The sequence below is a fragment of the Nuphar pumila genome, chromosome 15 (genome assembly GCF_984573655.1).
Source record: "Nuphar pumila chromosome 15, dmNupPumi1.hap1.1, whole genome shotgun sequence".
Lineage (NCBI taxonomy): Eukaryota > Viridiplantae > Streptophyta > Magnoliopsida > Nymphaeales > Nymphaeaceae > Nuphar > Nuphar pumila.
The window spans coordinates 34,167,332-34,186,679 of NC_143263.1; the positions used below are offsets into that span (position 1 = coordinate 34,167,332).

The window sequence follows — 19,348 nt, forward strand, 5'->3', positions numbered from 1 at the left end:
AGTCCATTAAGCAGGTTTGGTAGCCAAATCTAGATCTGATTAATAATTGGATCCAGGTTTGGTATTAAGTTTTGCATTCAAACCCGAACCTGAATCCAACTAAAACCCAAATCCGACTAAAAACCTGATGCAATAAACTGTATATACTGGCTTTTAAGGATCCGGGTTTGGTTTTATCTTTTAAATCCGAACCCGATTAGGACAAAGATGATTAATTCGCACTTGGTAATGCCTAGCCCTCTTTTGAGCTTATCTGTGCTTTTGGGGTGATAGCGTTAATTTGTTGAAGCATCCAGCCATGCACCACGCTTTAATTTCTATATTGGCTCCCACAAACAGTCAAATTACTTATGGAACAATTCCCATATATCTTTTATAGTGAGCCTAGAATCTCTTCTTTATCTGTATCGAAAATGGCTCCATACCCACACACATATGCACAGACGCACCTAAGTCATCTAGTTTGTGTTTATATATATATATATATATATATATATATATATATATATATATATATATATATATATATATATATATATATATATATATATATGAGCACCTACTAGAAATCATAGTTGTGGGTTGCATCTTCTCAATCAGACCTTATAGATATATTTAATATAGTTTATTTGATATGAACCATGTTTTGGATCATGTTTTTTGGACATAAAAATAAGATTTTTTAAGTCATAAGATTTTGGTACATTGTGAGCCATTGATTTTAAAGATCATAAAAAACCTGCATGTATGTCATAATCACATGATTCAAAACTTGTTTTTCATTCAATAATGATTGTAGATCACATTTGTAGGGTCTGATCAACAAAAAATGTTCAATTTTTAAAAAAAAATTGAAGCTTTTATTAGGTGGGAGTAAGTGCTCCAGGAGCACCCCATCATTACTATATATATATATATACATATATATATATACATATATATATATATGTATGTATATATATATATATATGTATGTATATATATATGTATGTATATATATATATACATACATATACATATATATATATATATATATATATATATATATATATATATATATATATATATATATATATATATATATATATATATGAGAACAGGATCATCCTTCCATTTTTTGTTAGGTCACTGTTGGGACCATAAAAAAATCATAGTTTTACGTATTCTAGATATTCTTGATCTGAACCGTTAGATGTGTTTATCATTGATTATTTATAAAGAAACAAGCTTTATTTGAAATTGATTTGATGTAAAAATATGACTATTTTATCACCAAATTTCACTACAATATCAATCGTTGATTTTTTTACCTCTTTAAAATACACATCCAAGAATAAAGGTGCTTCATCAAATATATGTTCTTTATTGAGTAAACAATGATACACATCTAACTATTCAGTAGCATAAAACACCTAACTATAATTTTTGGAATGTCCTAATAGTGACCTAACAAATGAGAGAGAGAGAGAGAGAGAGAGAGAGAGAGAGACGTTTGCTTTTGTTGAAAATACTTGAGGATAAGCTTGAGGGGCGGCATGCCTGAGGCTGTTCTTGTTCAAATATTCATCCTGTCTGCTCACAATCTGATGAGTCGATTCTCTCCTAATCAAATGCTTGAAACGTCCACGTGGAAACCATCTGAACCAAATTCCATTGCCATGTCATCGATCGCCTTTTAGGTCATGCTTTTTCTCAAATATGATTTCCCCCAACTTAAAGCTAAACAATTTCATATGTACAAGTTAAGCATATCATAAACGTGTTTTACATGGAGTAATTAAGGCATCACAAATAGTCCAATTTTTTGACACCATGCTAATATCACTAATTCTCTAGAAGATGATGGTTCACTGACTAAGCATACATGCTCTTGGATGATGCTCAAAACCTGGTTTTAAAAACAATTTTTGAGTGTAAACCGGTTAACCAAGCTCAATCTGACTTTGGTCATCTGTCTGGATGCTGGCAAACCAAGGTTTACTTAAAACCTTGGTTTTGCAAAATTTAGTTAAAAAAAAAACAGTTTTGCAAAAACATGCCCTAAGCATTTACTGGTATTTTAATCATCCATGGATGATAATGCCAAATATGGTTAGGCACATCCAATTTTAAGTTTTTTTTATCAATATTTTGAAATGATAATATCGTATAATTTGATGCTAAACCCTTGCTTATGTTTAACTAAGAAAATTACCATCCTTTGCTTAGTATCAATAAGCGAGGAAAATAAGGTTGAATTTTGCAAGCATCTAAGGGAAAGTGATGGCATTTCCTAAAAAAGGGGTGGAATAAGTTCTTACATGATTGAATTATATATGGTCCTACAGGAGCCCCCAAGATCCCCAACCAATTTCTTGAAGAGGTTACTTGGGGAAGGCAACAGCTTGTGGCGGTCAAGGAGGGGCTGTAGCTTTTACACTAGAAAGAATCAAATGGGAACCAAGATGCATGATCTAGGGCAAATTTTCCTTACATATGCGGCTAGTCGAATGAGAAATGCTCTATTATGGTCACCCTTTATCTTAAAAGATGGATGGTGCACAGCAATAGATTCGATACTCATAATCATACCATGACCATATATAGTGACATCACCGACAAAATTAATTTAAATTTTTTAATTTTATCTAAAAATAAAACCATGAAATTTAATTTTCACCAATATTTTACATTTTTTATTGGCGGCATAAAATTTTCACCAATAGTCACATCACACAGTTGAAGACTAACGTTGGTATGAGAGGAGAGAGAAGATAGTACATGTCTGGTTGATTGGTCCATTTTTTTACTGAAAAGTGCCTTCTAGGGAAAGTTCAAGAATCTAATAGAACAAATAAGTCGAATAGAAAACCAACCGGGCTCAGCAGCCAGTGCACCTCACCTTGTGTTGGGACGTTGCTGGTTCAAAATCCAATGGTATAGTTGTATAACTAGTAAGGGTCTGCCTAACCCCCAGCTTGCCTATCAAACAAAAAAAAGTCAAATAAAAAGAAATGAATGATGAGCAGAAATAGCGTATTAATGAGTCTCTAAGCAACTGAGAAAGGAACTTGTCTCAAACATCCAGCATGGAATGACATGACTAACTTCAATCCAAACTTAGGTGAGAAAAGGGAAGAAGATGCAATCCAAAGAATCAACGACTGCTCACCAATCTTCCTTCTCGGACTCAGGTTCTTCTCCTTTGCCTCCGGTTAGTCATGATTGGCATGGGGTCAGATATTCAAACAAAAAATTGGAAATTTTATATTATACAGAAAAAATCAATATTTTTGACGAAAAAATTAAAAACTTTTCAATATATAGGGCAAGAAATGTGCTTGCTAACTTTATATATATATATATATGTCTCACTACATTGTCGTATCAATAAGTTATCATGGCCAAGAAAAACTAAAAATTGTATGGGGTTCTTAAGGTTTAACTGTGCATGCTAAAAAATAAACAGCCCAATAGCAATGCATCATTAAAGGTCCGCATGCTGCTTGGTTTAGATTTCTGTGCAATAGTTTCACAAGTGTAAAACCATTCAACATCGCTGCATCGTAGGCCATTGTTTTTTGAAGTCCTCAAAAAACCTGATTATGCAGTACAATTGAATGATCAAAAACTTGTTTTTCAATAATTAAACCACACCTATATTATATCTATGTTGGGTTGGGCTGGAGATAAAAGAATATATATATATATATATATATATATATATATATATATATATATATATGTGCATGAAATACACGCATAGGTATGAGTGCACGTGCATGTGCATACATGAGCCACTGGGAATATCCCATAAAGGAGAATTTTGACGGGAAGGAATAAAGCAATAATATAATAATAAGAATGCAGGCTTTATAGTATATAGTAAGTATTATTTATTTATTAAAACCCTCCTCTCTGTTCTTTTTGTTAAACCCCCAACTTTTTCTTTTGTATCCATGTTCAAGGCGGGATGGGGTGGACACGAAAAAGAACACCCGACCCCACCCCTACCCATACCCATTCACGTTCCCTCAGTTATTACCCCAATTCTGAAAACCACGCTATAAAAGCCCTCCTATCCCTCCTCTCCATTCCTCACAACCAACAACACTCCTTCCCCTCTCGCAAGAAGAAGAAATAGCCGCGTCTTTTGTTCTTCCCAACTTTCAGATCAAGGCAAGCAAACGAGCTCTCTCTCTCTCTCTCTCTCTCTCTCTCTCTCTCTCTCTCTCTCTCTCTCTCTCTCTCTCTCTCTCTCTCTCTCTTTCTATATATATATATATAAAAGAAATGAAAACCTACAAAATGAAACATGCTATTGGATTTTCAGTATTTTTTTTTAAATTCTGACCACTGAGTTGATCTATATGCTTGTTTTTATAATGATTTTTTGAAGCATTTGATTCCCGACAAGTTTTTTTATAAGGTTTCAAAAATCAACGGCCTACAATTTCATAAATTTTAGAGGCTCCAAATACCATTTTTTATCCAAAATGCATAATACAACTGTGCATTTCTAGTAAATCAATCATCATGTACACATTTATGGGGTCAGATTTTCTAAAAAAATATTGAAAATCTAATAGCATGTTTCGCTTATTACTGTGCCCATTTTGTAGGTTTTCATTTCTCATATTAAAGGTACCATACTATTTATGGTGAAATCATTGGTGAAAGTTGTATAATGTTAAATAGACCACATAAATGTGTTTTACATTGTTTGTTTGCTAAGAAACAAACCTTAGAGCATGTTTCTTTTATGTAAAACAATGATTTTTTTTGGTTTTATGATTTTTTTTTGTACATTTTGATTTTTTATACGTGTTTGTGTGCTTTGACAGAGGATGTGTTCATGGTATTTATACGAAGTAGCACACTTGCAAAACTCATTTAGTTCGATGATTTTTTGGCTCTGAAATAATGATGTGTGCATGCAGCTGCTGCAATCAGAGAAGATGAGCAGGAAGCCAGGAGACTGGAATTGCGGGTCATGCCAGCACCTGAACTTCAGCCGCCGCGACGTGTGCCAGAAGTGCTCGGAGCCGAGGTCGTCCAACGATTACTCCAGCTTCGGTGGTGGTAGGGGTGGCTCATCCTTCGGTGGGTACGGTACTACCGGGTCTGATGTCCGGCCCGGTGACTGGTACTGCGCTGCCGGAAACTGCGGGGTCCACAACTTTGCAAGCCGCTCGAGCTGCTTCAAGTGTGGCGCATTCAAGGATGAGTCCAGTGTAGCATATGACCGGGACATGACGCGCAGCAACAGGGGTGGATTCGGGTTCGGTTCTTCATTTGGTCGCCCCGGTTGGAAATCTGGGGATTGGATTTGCACTAGGTAAAAAACACTTCTCAATTAAATCACTTTCTAGCTAGTGAGGCAAGGGTAAGCTCAAGGAGTTTTAGGTGCACAAGAAACTCGGTAGATTGAAAAGGAGAGAAAATAACCATGTAGATAAAAAGGAGATTGTCAATTATAAATGTTCATTGGGCTAGTGAATCTTTCTTTCTTTGACTGATTTGTCTATGTGCATGCGCATGTCTTCACAGGTCTGGCTGCAATGAACATAATTTCGCTAGCAGGATGGAATGCTTCAGGTGCAATGCCCCAAGGGACTCAGGTAGCTGATGTTTTTCAAGTTTTCTTACTATTCGAGACGATCCCCTTATTTAACCAAAGTTAAATGGTGCCTGCCAATGTGCGGTCAGTGATGAGGGTTTTTTTTTTCTTGACGTAGCCAACAAAATGTCAAGATGTGCACTACATAATAAAATTCTTGCTTTTGAACAATTTTGAAGTTGGTTAATCTTTCTTTGATCTTTTGCTTTTGCTTTTTCTCTTTGGTTCTTTCAGCTGCAGGTTGATATTCTCAAAGAAAAGCAGACCAGGGATGGATATTTGCGTTCTCAAGGGGGTTCTTCACTTTGTCAGCTTTTTTTTCTTTTTTGGTTTTAACTTGCCCTACTCTAAAAATGGACTATACCCTATAGGCCTAGTAGCAAGGCTCTAGCGTTCAGTGTTAAACCACTGTCCTCTTTTCCTTTTTTTACTTTCAGTATAATTTAGTACCTGTGTGTATGTGTGTTGAAGATAGTCTTAAAAGTATGAGAATTGAGTTATATAGCTTTAAATACATCTCTCTCTCTCTCTCTCTCTCTCTCTCTATATATATATATATATATATATATATATATATATATATATATATATATATATATATATATATGACAGAGAGATGATGGTGTGGTGCTTCTAAAGTCACGTACACAAATTTATCTTTTTTTTTTGTGTTGAGAGAGAGAGAGAAGGGAAATTCATTAATCATAGAAGACTGAGAAATAGCCTTAAAACAGAGAAAGTTACGTATACAACCTATTCATGAATAGAAATCCAAGAGAAAGGGCCCAAGATATTTAAGCTCATCTAAGAGATATCTTCATTTTCCCATACTGCGAGGGCACAATGAAAGGAGTCAGATCAAATGACATTGGCCAAGAGTGGATTTGATTCCCTCGAATACCCTATCATTACGCTCCTTCCATATTCTCCACCAAGCATATAGCTTCATGCCCACTGCCACTTCTTGAAAATTTTAACAAAAGGAGGACCCAGAATCAACTCTGGATCAGCTGTGGTGGCACCTGCTGCCATGCCTCATGCATCAAGTATCTAAAAAATGGACATCCACAAAATATGTGTTCAGTGATCTCTAAGTCTGCATCACACATCGCACAATGATTAATAATATATGCAGGCCCCATTTTTGCATACGATCAAACGTGTTAACATGACCTGCCAACAATGTCCAAGTAAAAAACTGTGCTCTAGGAGAGGGTCCCAACACCCCCAAACAGCACCCTCAGGTAGCCAATTCATACCAATGTCTGACCAAACTGAGTAGCATGAGGCAATGAAAAAATCACCGTTGGGTGAGATTGACCGTTTAAAAGAATCATCGGCGTTGAAAGGGGATAGAAAAGAGATAAAAATGTTGAAGGATTTCACACATGACTTCCAAGCCGGGGATGCCTTCTTCCAAGAGCAGTGTGGGAATCCCACAACCCATATTTATACTTTAAAAAAGTGGCCAAATCCCAATCATCTTTAGCTAAACGCCACCACCATCAACATAGCAAATCTATACTAAATTGAGGCATCCTTTTAATACCCACACCACCATCATTTAAGGGTCTTGAAACACCATTCCAGTTAATTACAACCTTGGTAGGACCATTTACCAGAGGAAACTCGAGAATTCTTGACTCATCTTTTAGGCATATGGAAGAATGAAATATGGTGCACCATTAGTCCACTAAGAACATGCTGAATCAAGATTACCCGCGCCGGTTTAGAAGGAAATTTGCCATGCCAAGATTGGATTTTGAAACGAATTTTTTCTTCAAGGGAAAGCCAAAGATCTTGATTTGGGCGTTTATGTAGAATTTTAAGTCCCAACAAATCAACAGGTAGTGACGCCGGACTACACCCAAATAGTATTTCACCAAGGTTAGCATGAAGTTGATTTGCATTGAAAAATATAATCTTTCATTTATACTCACAAATTTGCAGCCCCGAGACCACCTCAAATGCCCTCAATAAAAGCCAAATTTTTGTCATTTGTGGGGGATTTGCATTTTCGAATAAAACTACATCATCTGCATATTGAAGCATAGTAATATTGTCAATGCCGATCCCCGGGAGCTGATCGACATATCGAGAATCAAGGGCTTTTTAATTTTAATATCATATTAATTAGCCCTTCACCAACTATATTAAAAAGAAGGGGAGAGAGGGGCAACCTTGACTCAAATATCTCTTTATATCAAAATACGAACCACATTTCCCATTAATCGACACAGCCATTTGAGCCGTTATGGTTAGTTCTAAAATCCATTTAATGAAAGTGCTAGGAAAGGCCAATTTCCACCATGCATTGTTTTAAAAAATCTCAACTGACCATATCAAATGCTTTCAAAATATCAAGCTTTAGAATGAAGAATGGTTTACCTGATTGGATCATGGAGTGCACCACTTCATTGGCCATTAGAACCCCATTACAAGCTTCAGTCTTCTCGCCAATATACCTTTACCAAAATCTTGTATGCACTATTAAGAAGGAAGATTGGGCGAATCTGGAAAATGTCTTCGGCTTGCATCTCATTAGGAACGAGAATGATTTCTGATCGATTGAGATCTCTAAGCACGATTCCATTTGTGAAGAACTCTGAAACAAAGTGGTGTAGGCCCCACTTTCAAGCTTCTCAAAAAATCTTGAAAAAAATGTGTTGGAAAGCCATTCGGGCTCGGAGCTTTGCCTGATGGAAGAGACCAAATTGTATCTTTAAGCCCCTCCATGGAAATTTGTTGCACTAATGATGTAAGGAGATCATTGGGAATGATATTAAAGGAAAAACCAACAAGTTGTCTAAAGATCAATTGGGCGTACCAAGAATATTTTTGAAATATTCGGTAATATCGGCCAGCAAGTTGGGACCCTCACAAACATTAGAGTTCACCCAGATGAATGGAATTTGATTTAAGCGACGCGGATGCAAGGTTGTCGTGTGAAACACGATCTTTGGTGCTACTTAACTTCCTCGTGAAGGCGCCGTAGCTGAATTTCTTTATGAAGGTTTGAAGCTTGGTTTAGTAAATCACTTCTCAAAGGATCTACTATGGTGTTGTTCAAAGCTGAATAGGAATGTGAAACAAAAATACATGCAGGTAGACATCATGAATAAAATGATGTTCAGGTGCTCGATGTTCTCCTGAGCCTATCAATGTCTACGATGAGCCCATGCCTTAAGTCGATGATGAGCATGACCCTGTACGTGAAAGAAGAAGATATACCTTGGTTGTTTTCATCATGCAACCAGGCCCCTTTTTATAGGCTTCTAAGATAGGCATGTAGTGGGAGGAGCGGGTGGATAACACTATTGGTGGTTACTCTACCTGAACAGTTGCAATGATTGAGCTATAACTCTCACTCTACCCCCATGATGTATCCATATCAAACTGTGTCACATCAGGTTGGATCTTATCTATATTCTAACATTCTTTCACTTGATCCATTGACATAAAAAAATACTACGTCAAGGTTTTACTATTATCTTGATTCAATTTTTATAAGGGTTCACATGTTATCCTTTATCATAAGGATGAATCATGGTGATAATTATTTTTTTATGAAATCTCATATTTTTATGTACGATAATATAATTTATTTTTAGTGTTTTAGCATGTTAAGATTACATTTATGAATAGGTTGGTCTCTAACCCATTCTATTGATCATTTAATATTGTTATTTTGTTATTCTCACTTACCGAATGAGAGATCCTTTATACAAAATCAACAATACACAAAGTAATAGAAAATTAATTAAGCTTCACAAATATGATAACATATAACCATAATGTATTGGCATACATCAAAAGAAATCAAACAGATTGATCCCCTTACACGTTTGGAATATAGTCTCGGTGTTATTCTTTTAGTAAGGGAAATCACAATCATTTTTTTCGTACCGATTGTATCAATACATACTACATGATTTTCAGTTCTTTCTTTAACAACAAAGTACTTTAAGTTCATGTGTCAACACAAGGTTTAGCTCTTGTTGTTATTCAAGGACATGACAACTTCATTATCATATAAGATCATTAGTGGCCTCTCAATAGAGTACGTTATACCAAGATTCATAATGAAACTTCTAATTCACATGACCTGAGATAAAATTTTATATAAAATCAATATTTTTTGCCCCAATGAATTTCAGAAATTTCTTTATTGTCCTCTAATGAGATATGACATCTCAAATATTTTAGCCACTCATTATTGCAAAAGCATTAGGCTAAGATTATTCGAGCACTCCCACTTCTCATACACATCCTTTTAAGTTCTTCAACTTCTCATAGGCAGCCTTTATAACGGTTGTTTTATTCTTCGTATGAGTGAGAGATTAATCGCTCTATATGATATTTATATTGAAAAGATAAATATGAGACCCTTTATTATTCACCTTTTCTGAGATAAGCATAATTGAGTCATTGTCATTTCACTTTGGTGAAAATGATAATACTCAGTTATTTCATCTTCTCAATTTGTAAAAAATCCACTTCAATTAGCAAAACTAGCAGATCATATAACCAGAGGCAATTCAACACTGTACATTTGGGTACGAACATGCTTCATGGGCTGGTATACACATCTACTATTGTACCATGTGCGAATTTGAAACACAATGACCTACTTTTGGGTAGAATCATTATTTTATAAAGTCACAGACAATCATAAAATTGAATCTTAACACGGTCCAAAGAATCCTCAATCAAAATAACTCAGATCACTTTGATGACAACACAAGTCAGTCAATCAAGATTTTTTGCCGAAAACATATTCGTATTATGGAGCATGCTCATGCACACACAATAATGCATGTATATTCATGATGAAACATGTATTATATCATCAAAACATACTAATGCATGCTTTAACTTATATGCACAAATAGATTTTGATGAAATTATATCACAAATGTCATAAATTTAGTTACAATTCATGCTTAAAGCATTATGCATAACTTAAATAACATAAAATACATGTATTAGACATGCATAATTCATGCTTCCTTAACAATAAGTACTTTTAAAATATGAAAAATAATAAAAATATACTCTTATGAGTAAACCTCGGGTTTCACAAGCTGAAACCGGTCTAAAAGTACCACAAACTGATCATCTAAGGGTCTAAACCGGTTCTAGAACTAATGAACCGGTCCAAAATATGAACAAAAACTCATAAAACCCTATAACTGAATGAGAAAATTCATGTTCTTTCATGAATTCGTGAAAATAGGATCTCTAGATCTCAGAACCGATGAAAAATCTAATAGAAATCAGTCAAAAATGGCTTTGAACCGGTCCCGAAAGGTGTCGTATCAGTCACAGAACCGATTCAGTTGTAAATAGTGCATGAACCTCTTTTCGGAACTGATTTGATACAATCTGAATCCAGATCCAATTTCAATGGATCTTAAATTGGATCCCCTAGTTCGGTTTCAATCTGGATCTAAACCCATAATGATCGAGTCTCGGGTTGAATCCAACGACCCAAAACTGATTCAGATCTATGATTTGATTCAAATAGGATCCAGTCGGATCTGGATCTCAACCCGATCTATCCGGATCAAACCCAAACCTGAAGCTTAAATGAGTTTGGGTCTATTCCAAGGGTTCGGGTCTAACCCAAATCCACAACTGATCCATATCTAGAACCAGTCCAAATAGGACCCAAGTCAGATATGGTTCTCAATTCGATATCGATCTGGATTCAGTCCATGCAGGACCCAGATTGAATCTAGTAACCAGACCTGTTATGTACCCGAACCCGGTCCAAACAGGACCTAGGTCAGATTCAGGAATCTGACAGGGTCCATAATCGGACCTAGTCTAAACATGACCTGAGTCGGGTCTAGACCATGGCCGGTCCATCCCAGTTTAACCTAGACATGGAACCTTAAATGTGCCTGGCTCGTATTCAGATCCACCTCCCGATCCAGAGACGGACTCGATTCGCACCTAGACCCGAACCCACCCAGTCTGACCCAGAACTTCAAATGGTACGGGTCAGATCTGGTTCAATGGGTACGAGCTGGACCCGATCCAGACCTGATACATAATGGATTCTATCCAGATCTGGATCTTGGATCCTACTAATCTGGATCAAACCCAGACCCAGAACCTAAATAGGTTCGAGTCTGATCCATGTTTTTGGGTTTGAGCCTTATATCGGTTTTAGACCCGTCCACTCAGTTCAGAGCAGATTCTAGTATTGGATCAGACTGCCCAGACTCAAATCCAATACCCGATCCAGTCGGATCGGTTTTGGATCTAGTCGTTCGCCCAGTCGGGTTCACATCCGAACCTGACCTGCCTAGAACACACACACGATAAAAAAAGAAAGTGCATTTGGTTTCTCAGAAACCACATTGCCCACGGTGACCCACGTCGTCGTACGACGACCGACCGTCACCGACACTGGCGGTCTAGACGGGAAAATTGAAAAGGATCATGTCGCACATCGTCAGACTGGCGATGGCACCCCGATGCTAGTCACCCCCCCCCGATGCCTCCAACAACTTCCCTGGCGACCCCACCTTCGACTCCGACGACGACGCTTCTCCAACGAGGGGAAAAAGAAAGGTAAAGGGTTTTTTTATGCATGCTTCACTGTGGTGCTATCGCCGCTGGCAGTTTCGCCAGCGACAATGATGGTGTCATGTTCCCCCCTCCCTCACGTCATCAACCCTCCGCAGGCGAGGATAAGGGGGAAACAAGATTTTTTTTTTCTTTGTTAGGGTTGCCCACGATGAGCTCAGGCCTTAAGTCGATGGTGAGCAGGACCCTGAACCCTGTATGTGAAAGAAGAAGATACACCTTCGTTGTTCTCATCATGCAATGAAGCCCCTTCTTATAAGTTTCTAAGAGAGGCTTGTAGTGGGAGGACTGCTCCACCCGCCATGATGTACCCATGTCAACTAGGTCACATTAGGTTGGATCTGATCCATATTCCAACATCTGCATCTAATGAGTTCTCCAATTGTAGTTGCACTTCAGCCAACTCTTGCTCTCACTTAAGATTCACAAGGGCGTAGCTAGGGGGGGCAGGACTGGGTTGTAGCCCAGTCCTGCCTCCCGAAACAGTTAATTTTTTTTGTTTTTTTTTTAAAGCCCAGTCCTAGCCCAGCCCAGACTGCAGCAAATAGTTTGATTTGTCCATATGAAATAGATTTTTATTAATAATTGTAGCCATTTTTTATTTTATCTCAAAAAAAAAATTCGGGGCGCTGCCCCCAAACCCCCAACTATCGCACAAATAAATTTTTTTTTTGCTACACCCCCCCCCCCCCCCCCCCCCCTCACATGAATCCTAGCTACGCCCCTGCTTAAGAATCTCAACAAATCGGGAGCTCCCATTAACCCGAACCAAATCAGAAATGTACCTTTTCAGCCCCGAACCTTTTGAGAGAGGCGGAATGATGCCCATCTACCATCAACCCCTTCTAACCACTTCTTCGAGACCGCATCATGAAATCCCAAAATCGAAAGCCACCAATCTTCAAAACTGAAACGACGACGTGATTTTATTTCACGTCCAAACCCCAAGAGGATGGTGTCATGGTTGGATACAATCCCAGGGCATATCGTGATTGTAAGATCATGATATGCTTTGACAAAGGCCGAAGATGCAAGAGCAGATAAGGCAAAGTAGGCTTGTTCGACCAAGAAAAATTTAGTTTGGCCACCCATTGGGATATCATAGAGACGACATGCATCCAAGAAATTGTTAAAGTCTCATCGATCGATCTGGTTGATTTTATTGGCTTGTTACATTCCTCCGACAATTTTAAGCAGTTAAAATCACAGATAATACACCAATGATCTGATGCCAAAGAGGCAATTTGATGCAGCACCTCCAAAAATACACTCGTTTATGAGCCGAAGAAGTAGGCCCATAAACTGTCGTTAATAGCATGGGGGATTTTAGCAGAGGACCCGAGAATAGAATGGAGATAAAAAAAAAAGTCGCCCACATGCTACACTATACCCGACCAGTCCGAACGCCATAGTATGACAATACCACCCACTGATGGCTTAAACGCAAGTTGCAATATCTCCAAATCTAGTTGGTCCAAGAAGCATCTGTGTTGTAGTTTTGATTCAAACGATCGCAAACAAATCAACCCCCAAATCTGATCTCCAATTGGCAAGAAAACATTGTTGGTCCTCAGAGTTGAGGCATCTCTAGTTCCAAACAATCATCTTCATTTGGAAATGCGTGTACTTCTCCTAGCCTTATTAGCAACACTACTGTATATCACCATAGCAGCAGCGGCAGCAACACCATGCTCTCTAATCGCTTGCTTCAGTTTTGACACACGAGAGCTCCGGCGACACATGGAAGAATCCACGTACCATTTGTTGAGCTTGGATTGCAAGGCGCATTGAATCTGGTCGAACTTATCAGCAGGAAGCATGACTACCATTGATTCCAAAGAAAGCTGCATCCACGAGCAAAGAAGGGAGGTGACGAGGTCTGTAGGACAAGAGACGTCTCAGATGGCCGAAATTGAGATCAAGGGAGGGAGAATCGTTGAAGAAGAAGAACTTGCAGATGTCGAGCCCAGTGGAGAAACGGGTTCAGGTGAGGAGAGAACGAAGGTCGGACCAAGATGGGTAGCAGACCCAATGTTGAAATTGAAAGCCAAATCAGGACTCGGGTTGGGTTCGGATTAAAAGGTGCGATTGGGAGGGTGGGTCAACCTCACAAAGAGGTGAGAATGACAAAAAAGGGAAGGAGGGTGGGTAATGTAATGATGAGGAGAAGAAAAAGAGGAAGGGAGGAACTTTGGCCAATAATTGAATAGAGTGGAAAGGGATACAGGGTTAAGGATATTTTAAGGTGACCTTGGGAAAGAAGGAAAATCGTAAATGAGGAGAGGGAGAAAAATAGGTGAGAAGTCATGGGTGAAGGCAACAGTTGTTGCACATACCAAGAGTTGAGATGGAAAGCATTTATGACGTCGTTAGGGTTGCACCCAACCTCAAGAATTATGCAGTAGACCGTCTCAGGTAGGGAAGGGGGGACCTTGACCTTTCGTTTTCCAGATGTATCGCCGGAAAAGAACCATCAAGAGTGACCGGTTGAAACGGGCGTTCATGTTTTTGGTAGAATCTTGATATGAAAAGCTCCAATTTTAACCGAGTTCCACAAATCAGAGGCAGCCTTGGGCTGGAGAGGGGTTGCAGTGACTCTGAAGGGTGGTGTAATTTGACGGGTTAAGCCCTTGATTGTCAGGTTGATGAAGCCGAGATTTGGTGACCAAAAGATTCGGGTTGTTGCATGCACCACTGAAACCACATCTAAAACTGTTTTCACGACGTTTAAAGATGTGGGTGCAGCATCTCTCAGCACCATCAATCACCCGGCCAAGCAGGCGAGGACGCCATCTTCCTGAGCAGCAAATTGATTTTTTTGTCTTTCCTGGATTTGACCATCTCCCATCCATTACCGATTTCAGGACACTCCAAGTATAGGAAATATAGAAAAGAGGTAGAAGGCCTAACGTTGCAAAATCACAGGATCTACGCAGAGACCCTCTGAATGAATGAACGAACACACATCCATCCATGAGATCGAACCAGTATCTGAGGCAGTCGTTGAGCATGCGCAACAACTTGAGAAAAAATGCCTGATCAAAACCATGGACCGAAGGGTCATTTGAATAGGCTGAAACAAGGTTCAATCTACGACCAAGGTTTATATCTTGTGACTGTCTTCAGTGGATACCCACGTACTATATTCCAAGCTGGGAGAATACGATTTAGTGGAGGTTGACTAGCTGCCACAAACAGCCGCGAAGCTCCGTTGCTGCGTGACACACACCTTTTTCGTAAGCAAATTTGTCAAAAAGGCTTTAATTTTCATCCCCTCGGGCCACCATAAAAAGTGCAAGCATAATAATAATAGTTCAAGACCCAATCAATGCTGATCTATTCTCTACTTTAGGCAATGAATACCCCTGTAAGCATCAAAGCTTTAAAACAACACTTTATATGAATCGGATGCAAATTTACAAAAGATACTGGTGCAAAGCTTAACTGAACTTTTTATTGTATATGCTCATCAATTTCTACTGTTCCCACTCCCATACCGGACACCAAACATCTGCCGGAACAGTATTTCTCTTTATGACTTTTTTTTTTATTTTTACTCGGAGAAACGGCTCCAGGTGCAGAGGCCTAGCCGTGCTGGCTCAGCCTGCGGTCTAGATCTGTCCATGTCAACGAAAAACTCCGAGGGCTTACCCCTCGACCCAGGGAGTCGCCAATGGGATTTGAACGTAGACTGCCCGTCAAACGGTCTAGGCTCCATCCCACTACGCCAAACCCCTTGGGTCTTTTCTCTTTATGACATTTGAGGTAACAAATTGACTTGTTACTTGTTTCCCTATAGTACGTACCTTGAACTTAAGGTTGTTTTTTCCATCATAAAGCATGAGAAAATGGCCCACTTTCTCACGTGAACCCAAACTTAAGAAAATGCAGGTGAGAAAGTGATTTTTCAGGTCCTTAATTTTTTTCATTTGGACCCATCACAATTGACAAAAGTTGCTTTCTTATTGAACCTGTTGATATAATGTTTTCTCATATGCCATTGAACAGACATTTAAAAGTTAGTCTCATCAGAGCATCGTCTATAGGCATTGTAGAAAGGATCCAGTATATATGATCCTATTCACTCTAATATGATGGATCAAGGGGTGCTGCTGTACCGAAAGATGATACGCAACAAAATTGAAGAGAAAACTCCACCGCATAAGATCGTCGAACTTACCATGACCACAGTTTGGGGTGTCAACGGGTTGGGTTTGGTTCAGACCCAGGTAGAACCAGACTTGGACCAGATTTTTGAGTATGGTATCGGGTCCGGACCCAGGTCTACTATAAGAAAAACCATACTCAGACCCGGTAAAAACTACATAAACCATACCCCATAAAATAATATTTTTTATCATTTTTACATTAAAATTTTGCAGGATCTTAATCGGAACTCGGGTCGGGCCCGGGTCTGCAATAAAATTTCACAAACTATATCCAGATCCATGTATTAATAGGACCTTCTTAATCGGGTCTTATTATTTGTCACCATTCCCAGACCCTATAGGGTTTGGTCTGGGTAAACCCAACCTGTTCACATCCCTAACCACAATTGGTTAGGTCCTTTGAGGTTCTTCCTATTTCTAACTATTAGGAAAATAGTTAAATAATAATATAAGAAGATGTTTTTTTTTTTCCACTAGCACCAATATAGTGGTATTACTACTACATCACACTATAAGAAAGACATGAAATAACTAACTCTATTGACTGCCACTGAAGACTTTATATTTCTTGCAATTGAGAAATAAAAAGATTAGACGGATTTTAGATAGAGTGAAATTGACAAAAATAATAATTAACTAATATAACTCTTTTTTTCATAGAAATAGATCCATCCATATCTATCTAGCGAAGAAAATAGATCTATCAAGATAATCAATGGATATATGACTCTTGTTCCAAGATCTATGAAAAGGCATGATGTTTAATTCCTATCTACCATTGGTTTCTTAAAGGAGAAGTTGGAGGAGCCAAACCCTAGTACAACAGGACTGGGCTGGGTCAACCTATGGTATATTAATTGTTATGCCAATAGTAGCACCGAGAAGCTGAGTATGGAAGAACTGTCGAGTCATGGGAAATCCTTCTCTATATGAGTTCTTGTAAGAGGTTTTTGAACAGAAATTGAAAAGCAAGAGTGTAGGCACCACAAGGTGTTCAGTCAGCTATCTTGTACTAAACAAAATTGGATTTCTCATGCCTAAGGGCAAGTTTGTTTGTCAAGAAAAGTGAGCACTTTCCGCGGAAACGCATCGACGGGCTTTTATTTTCGCAGGGGCCACAGTGACCAAACAAATGTCAGGTTTCTTTTCAGCCAGAAAAGGGAGCCCGAAATACATGCTGGAACCCCGTTTTCCGCTGAAACGATTCCCGTTGGAGAGGGGGTCCGATTCATTTACAGCAAAAGAACAAACCGCAGCGTGACAAGCAAAACGCCCCCTAAAAAAGACAGCAGAGAGAAGGACATGCATACACTTGTACATTCATTTATTAACCCTACAATCATATATGACTCATCCTTCATGATTTATGGCTTATTGATCTTGGATCTGTTCATTCCACCGTTCTAGCAGTTCCTAATTCAATAAAAAATCCTCCAAGGTTTCAGCCTATTTCATCAGAAAAAGTCCAAAGCTGGCAGGAAAGCTGGGACTTTTCCCACCATGTGTGAAACAAACACTAACACAGAGGACAAGGAAAAGTCCACGCTTGCAGGTGTGGGTCCCAGCTTTGTCTATCTCCTTTCCATTTTCATATCATTTTTCAATTTACGTTTCCTACCATATAAAAATGGTTTCTCATTCCTCGCTCATGGTGACATGCCTTTCTACAAAATCATGCCATGTGAAAACTGGATTTTACCAACAAAGCATCACATCAACTTGAGTTACGATTTGAGTTCAGATTGGACGAGTCCTTACAAGGCGTTTGTTTTATAACCATTTCTATGAAAGTCTTTTATAAGAAATAGGTATCTTTCTTACATATAAGGTGAAAGAAACATGCCTATGAGAAATATATGGTGGGAGCTGCATAATAAATACCAAAAAAAACAGCTTTCCTGTCAAAATAGGTTCATACCTCTATGCCTGCCTCGAGAAACACTTTCCCTTTAAAGTTGTCCTTTCAAAGGAAAGAGGCTTTCTTTGAGTCGGAGGGTCTGTCAGATTCACGTTTGCTTGCATCTCATGCTATTCAGAATCACGTGCTATTACTCCATCTCATGTGATTCAAAGTCGGATTCTAAATCACAGTGTGGACAATGTGATTTGGAATCATGTGATTTTGAATGTCGTCGCCCCATTTTTCCACATTTGTTTGCGCGTGAGAAGGGGGGCAAATGAACATGGTGAGAGTGATATTGTGGCCAAGCAAACGTGCTCTAAATGTATCAAGTAGTGACCAATGAACAAAATTGGATACATGTTTTCTGTATTCAGTGTACATTTTAACATCGATACAGACTTGGCAAGATTCTCATACCACTGCTCTTGTTTCATGGTTTTCCATGTTCTATATTTTTTTTCATAACTATTCATATTCTATATTTAAACTAACAAAATGGTGATGCCTACTTTATCCGCAGAAGCTGAGAAATTCCTACCTACTGTTAATGCCACTGAAGGGATCTAGTCAAAAATCAACTTGGTAACTCATTCAAAAAGTATGGATTTCACAGCCTCATATGCCAGACGGGATCAGGTCAGAGTGTGCTCTGACGGTATACTGTCAGAGCTCCTTTGGGTGCTGTTGATCTCAAGATGAACAGCACCTAAACTTGTACGAATGAGATGGCCATCACTTTGATGGGCCACACTTTTTTTCTCGATGTCGTTTGTGTGTTTCGAATGAACGACATCGAAATGGTGTAAAATGGTGGTTTGCAATGAACCTTATTCACTGTTTGATCAGTGTCGTTCACTATTAAGATGAATGGCATCCAAGGCGCCTGTGACAGTGTTCAGTCAGAGGTGCCTCTGACCTGATCCTCTATCCTCGTAAGCATGCATATCCTTCTTTTAAGCTCAAGTTTGTGCCAGTAAAAATGATTGTAATTTGTAACGTGAATAATCTGGCTACATAAAGATAACAGGAGACAGTGAGATGATTGTTCCTTTACATACTATTTTGAACATTTCAAAAGGA

The 19,348-nt window shown here is 38.6% G+C and overlaps 1 protein-coding gene across 1 annotated transcript; it reads left to right on the forward strand.

The window, feature by feature from the left end:
• The first annotated feature begins 4,937 nt into the window (after positions 1-4,937).
• On the forward strand, positions 4,938-5,608 carry LOC149815084 (Ran BP2/NZF zinc finger-like superfamily protein). Its single transcript, XM_089989991.1, has 2 exons — positions 4,938-5,317; positions 5,530-5,608. Exons 1-2 carry the CDS (start codon positions 4,938-4,940, stop codon positions 5,606-5,608), a joined length of 459 nt encoding a protein of 152 aa, XP_089846117.1.
• The last annotated feature ends 13,740 nt before the right edge of the window (positions 5,609-19,348 follow it).

Bases quoted from the DNA above. Each gene is read 5' to 3' on its own strand.
- LOC149815084 (XM_089989991.1), top strand. From the start codon at position 4,938: ATGAGCAGGAAGCCAGGAGACTGGAATTGCGGGTCATGCCAGCACCTG. The intron at 5,318-5,529 runs GTAAAAAACACT...ATGTCTTCACAG, and splicing joins GGGGATTGGATTTGCACTAG to GTCTGGCTGCAATGAACATA.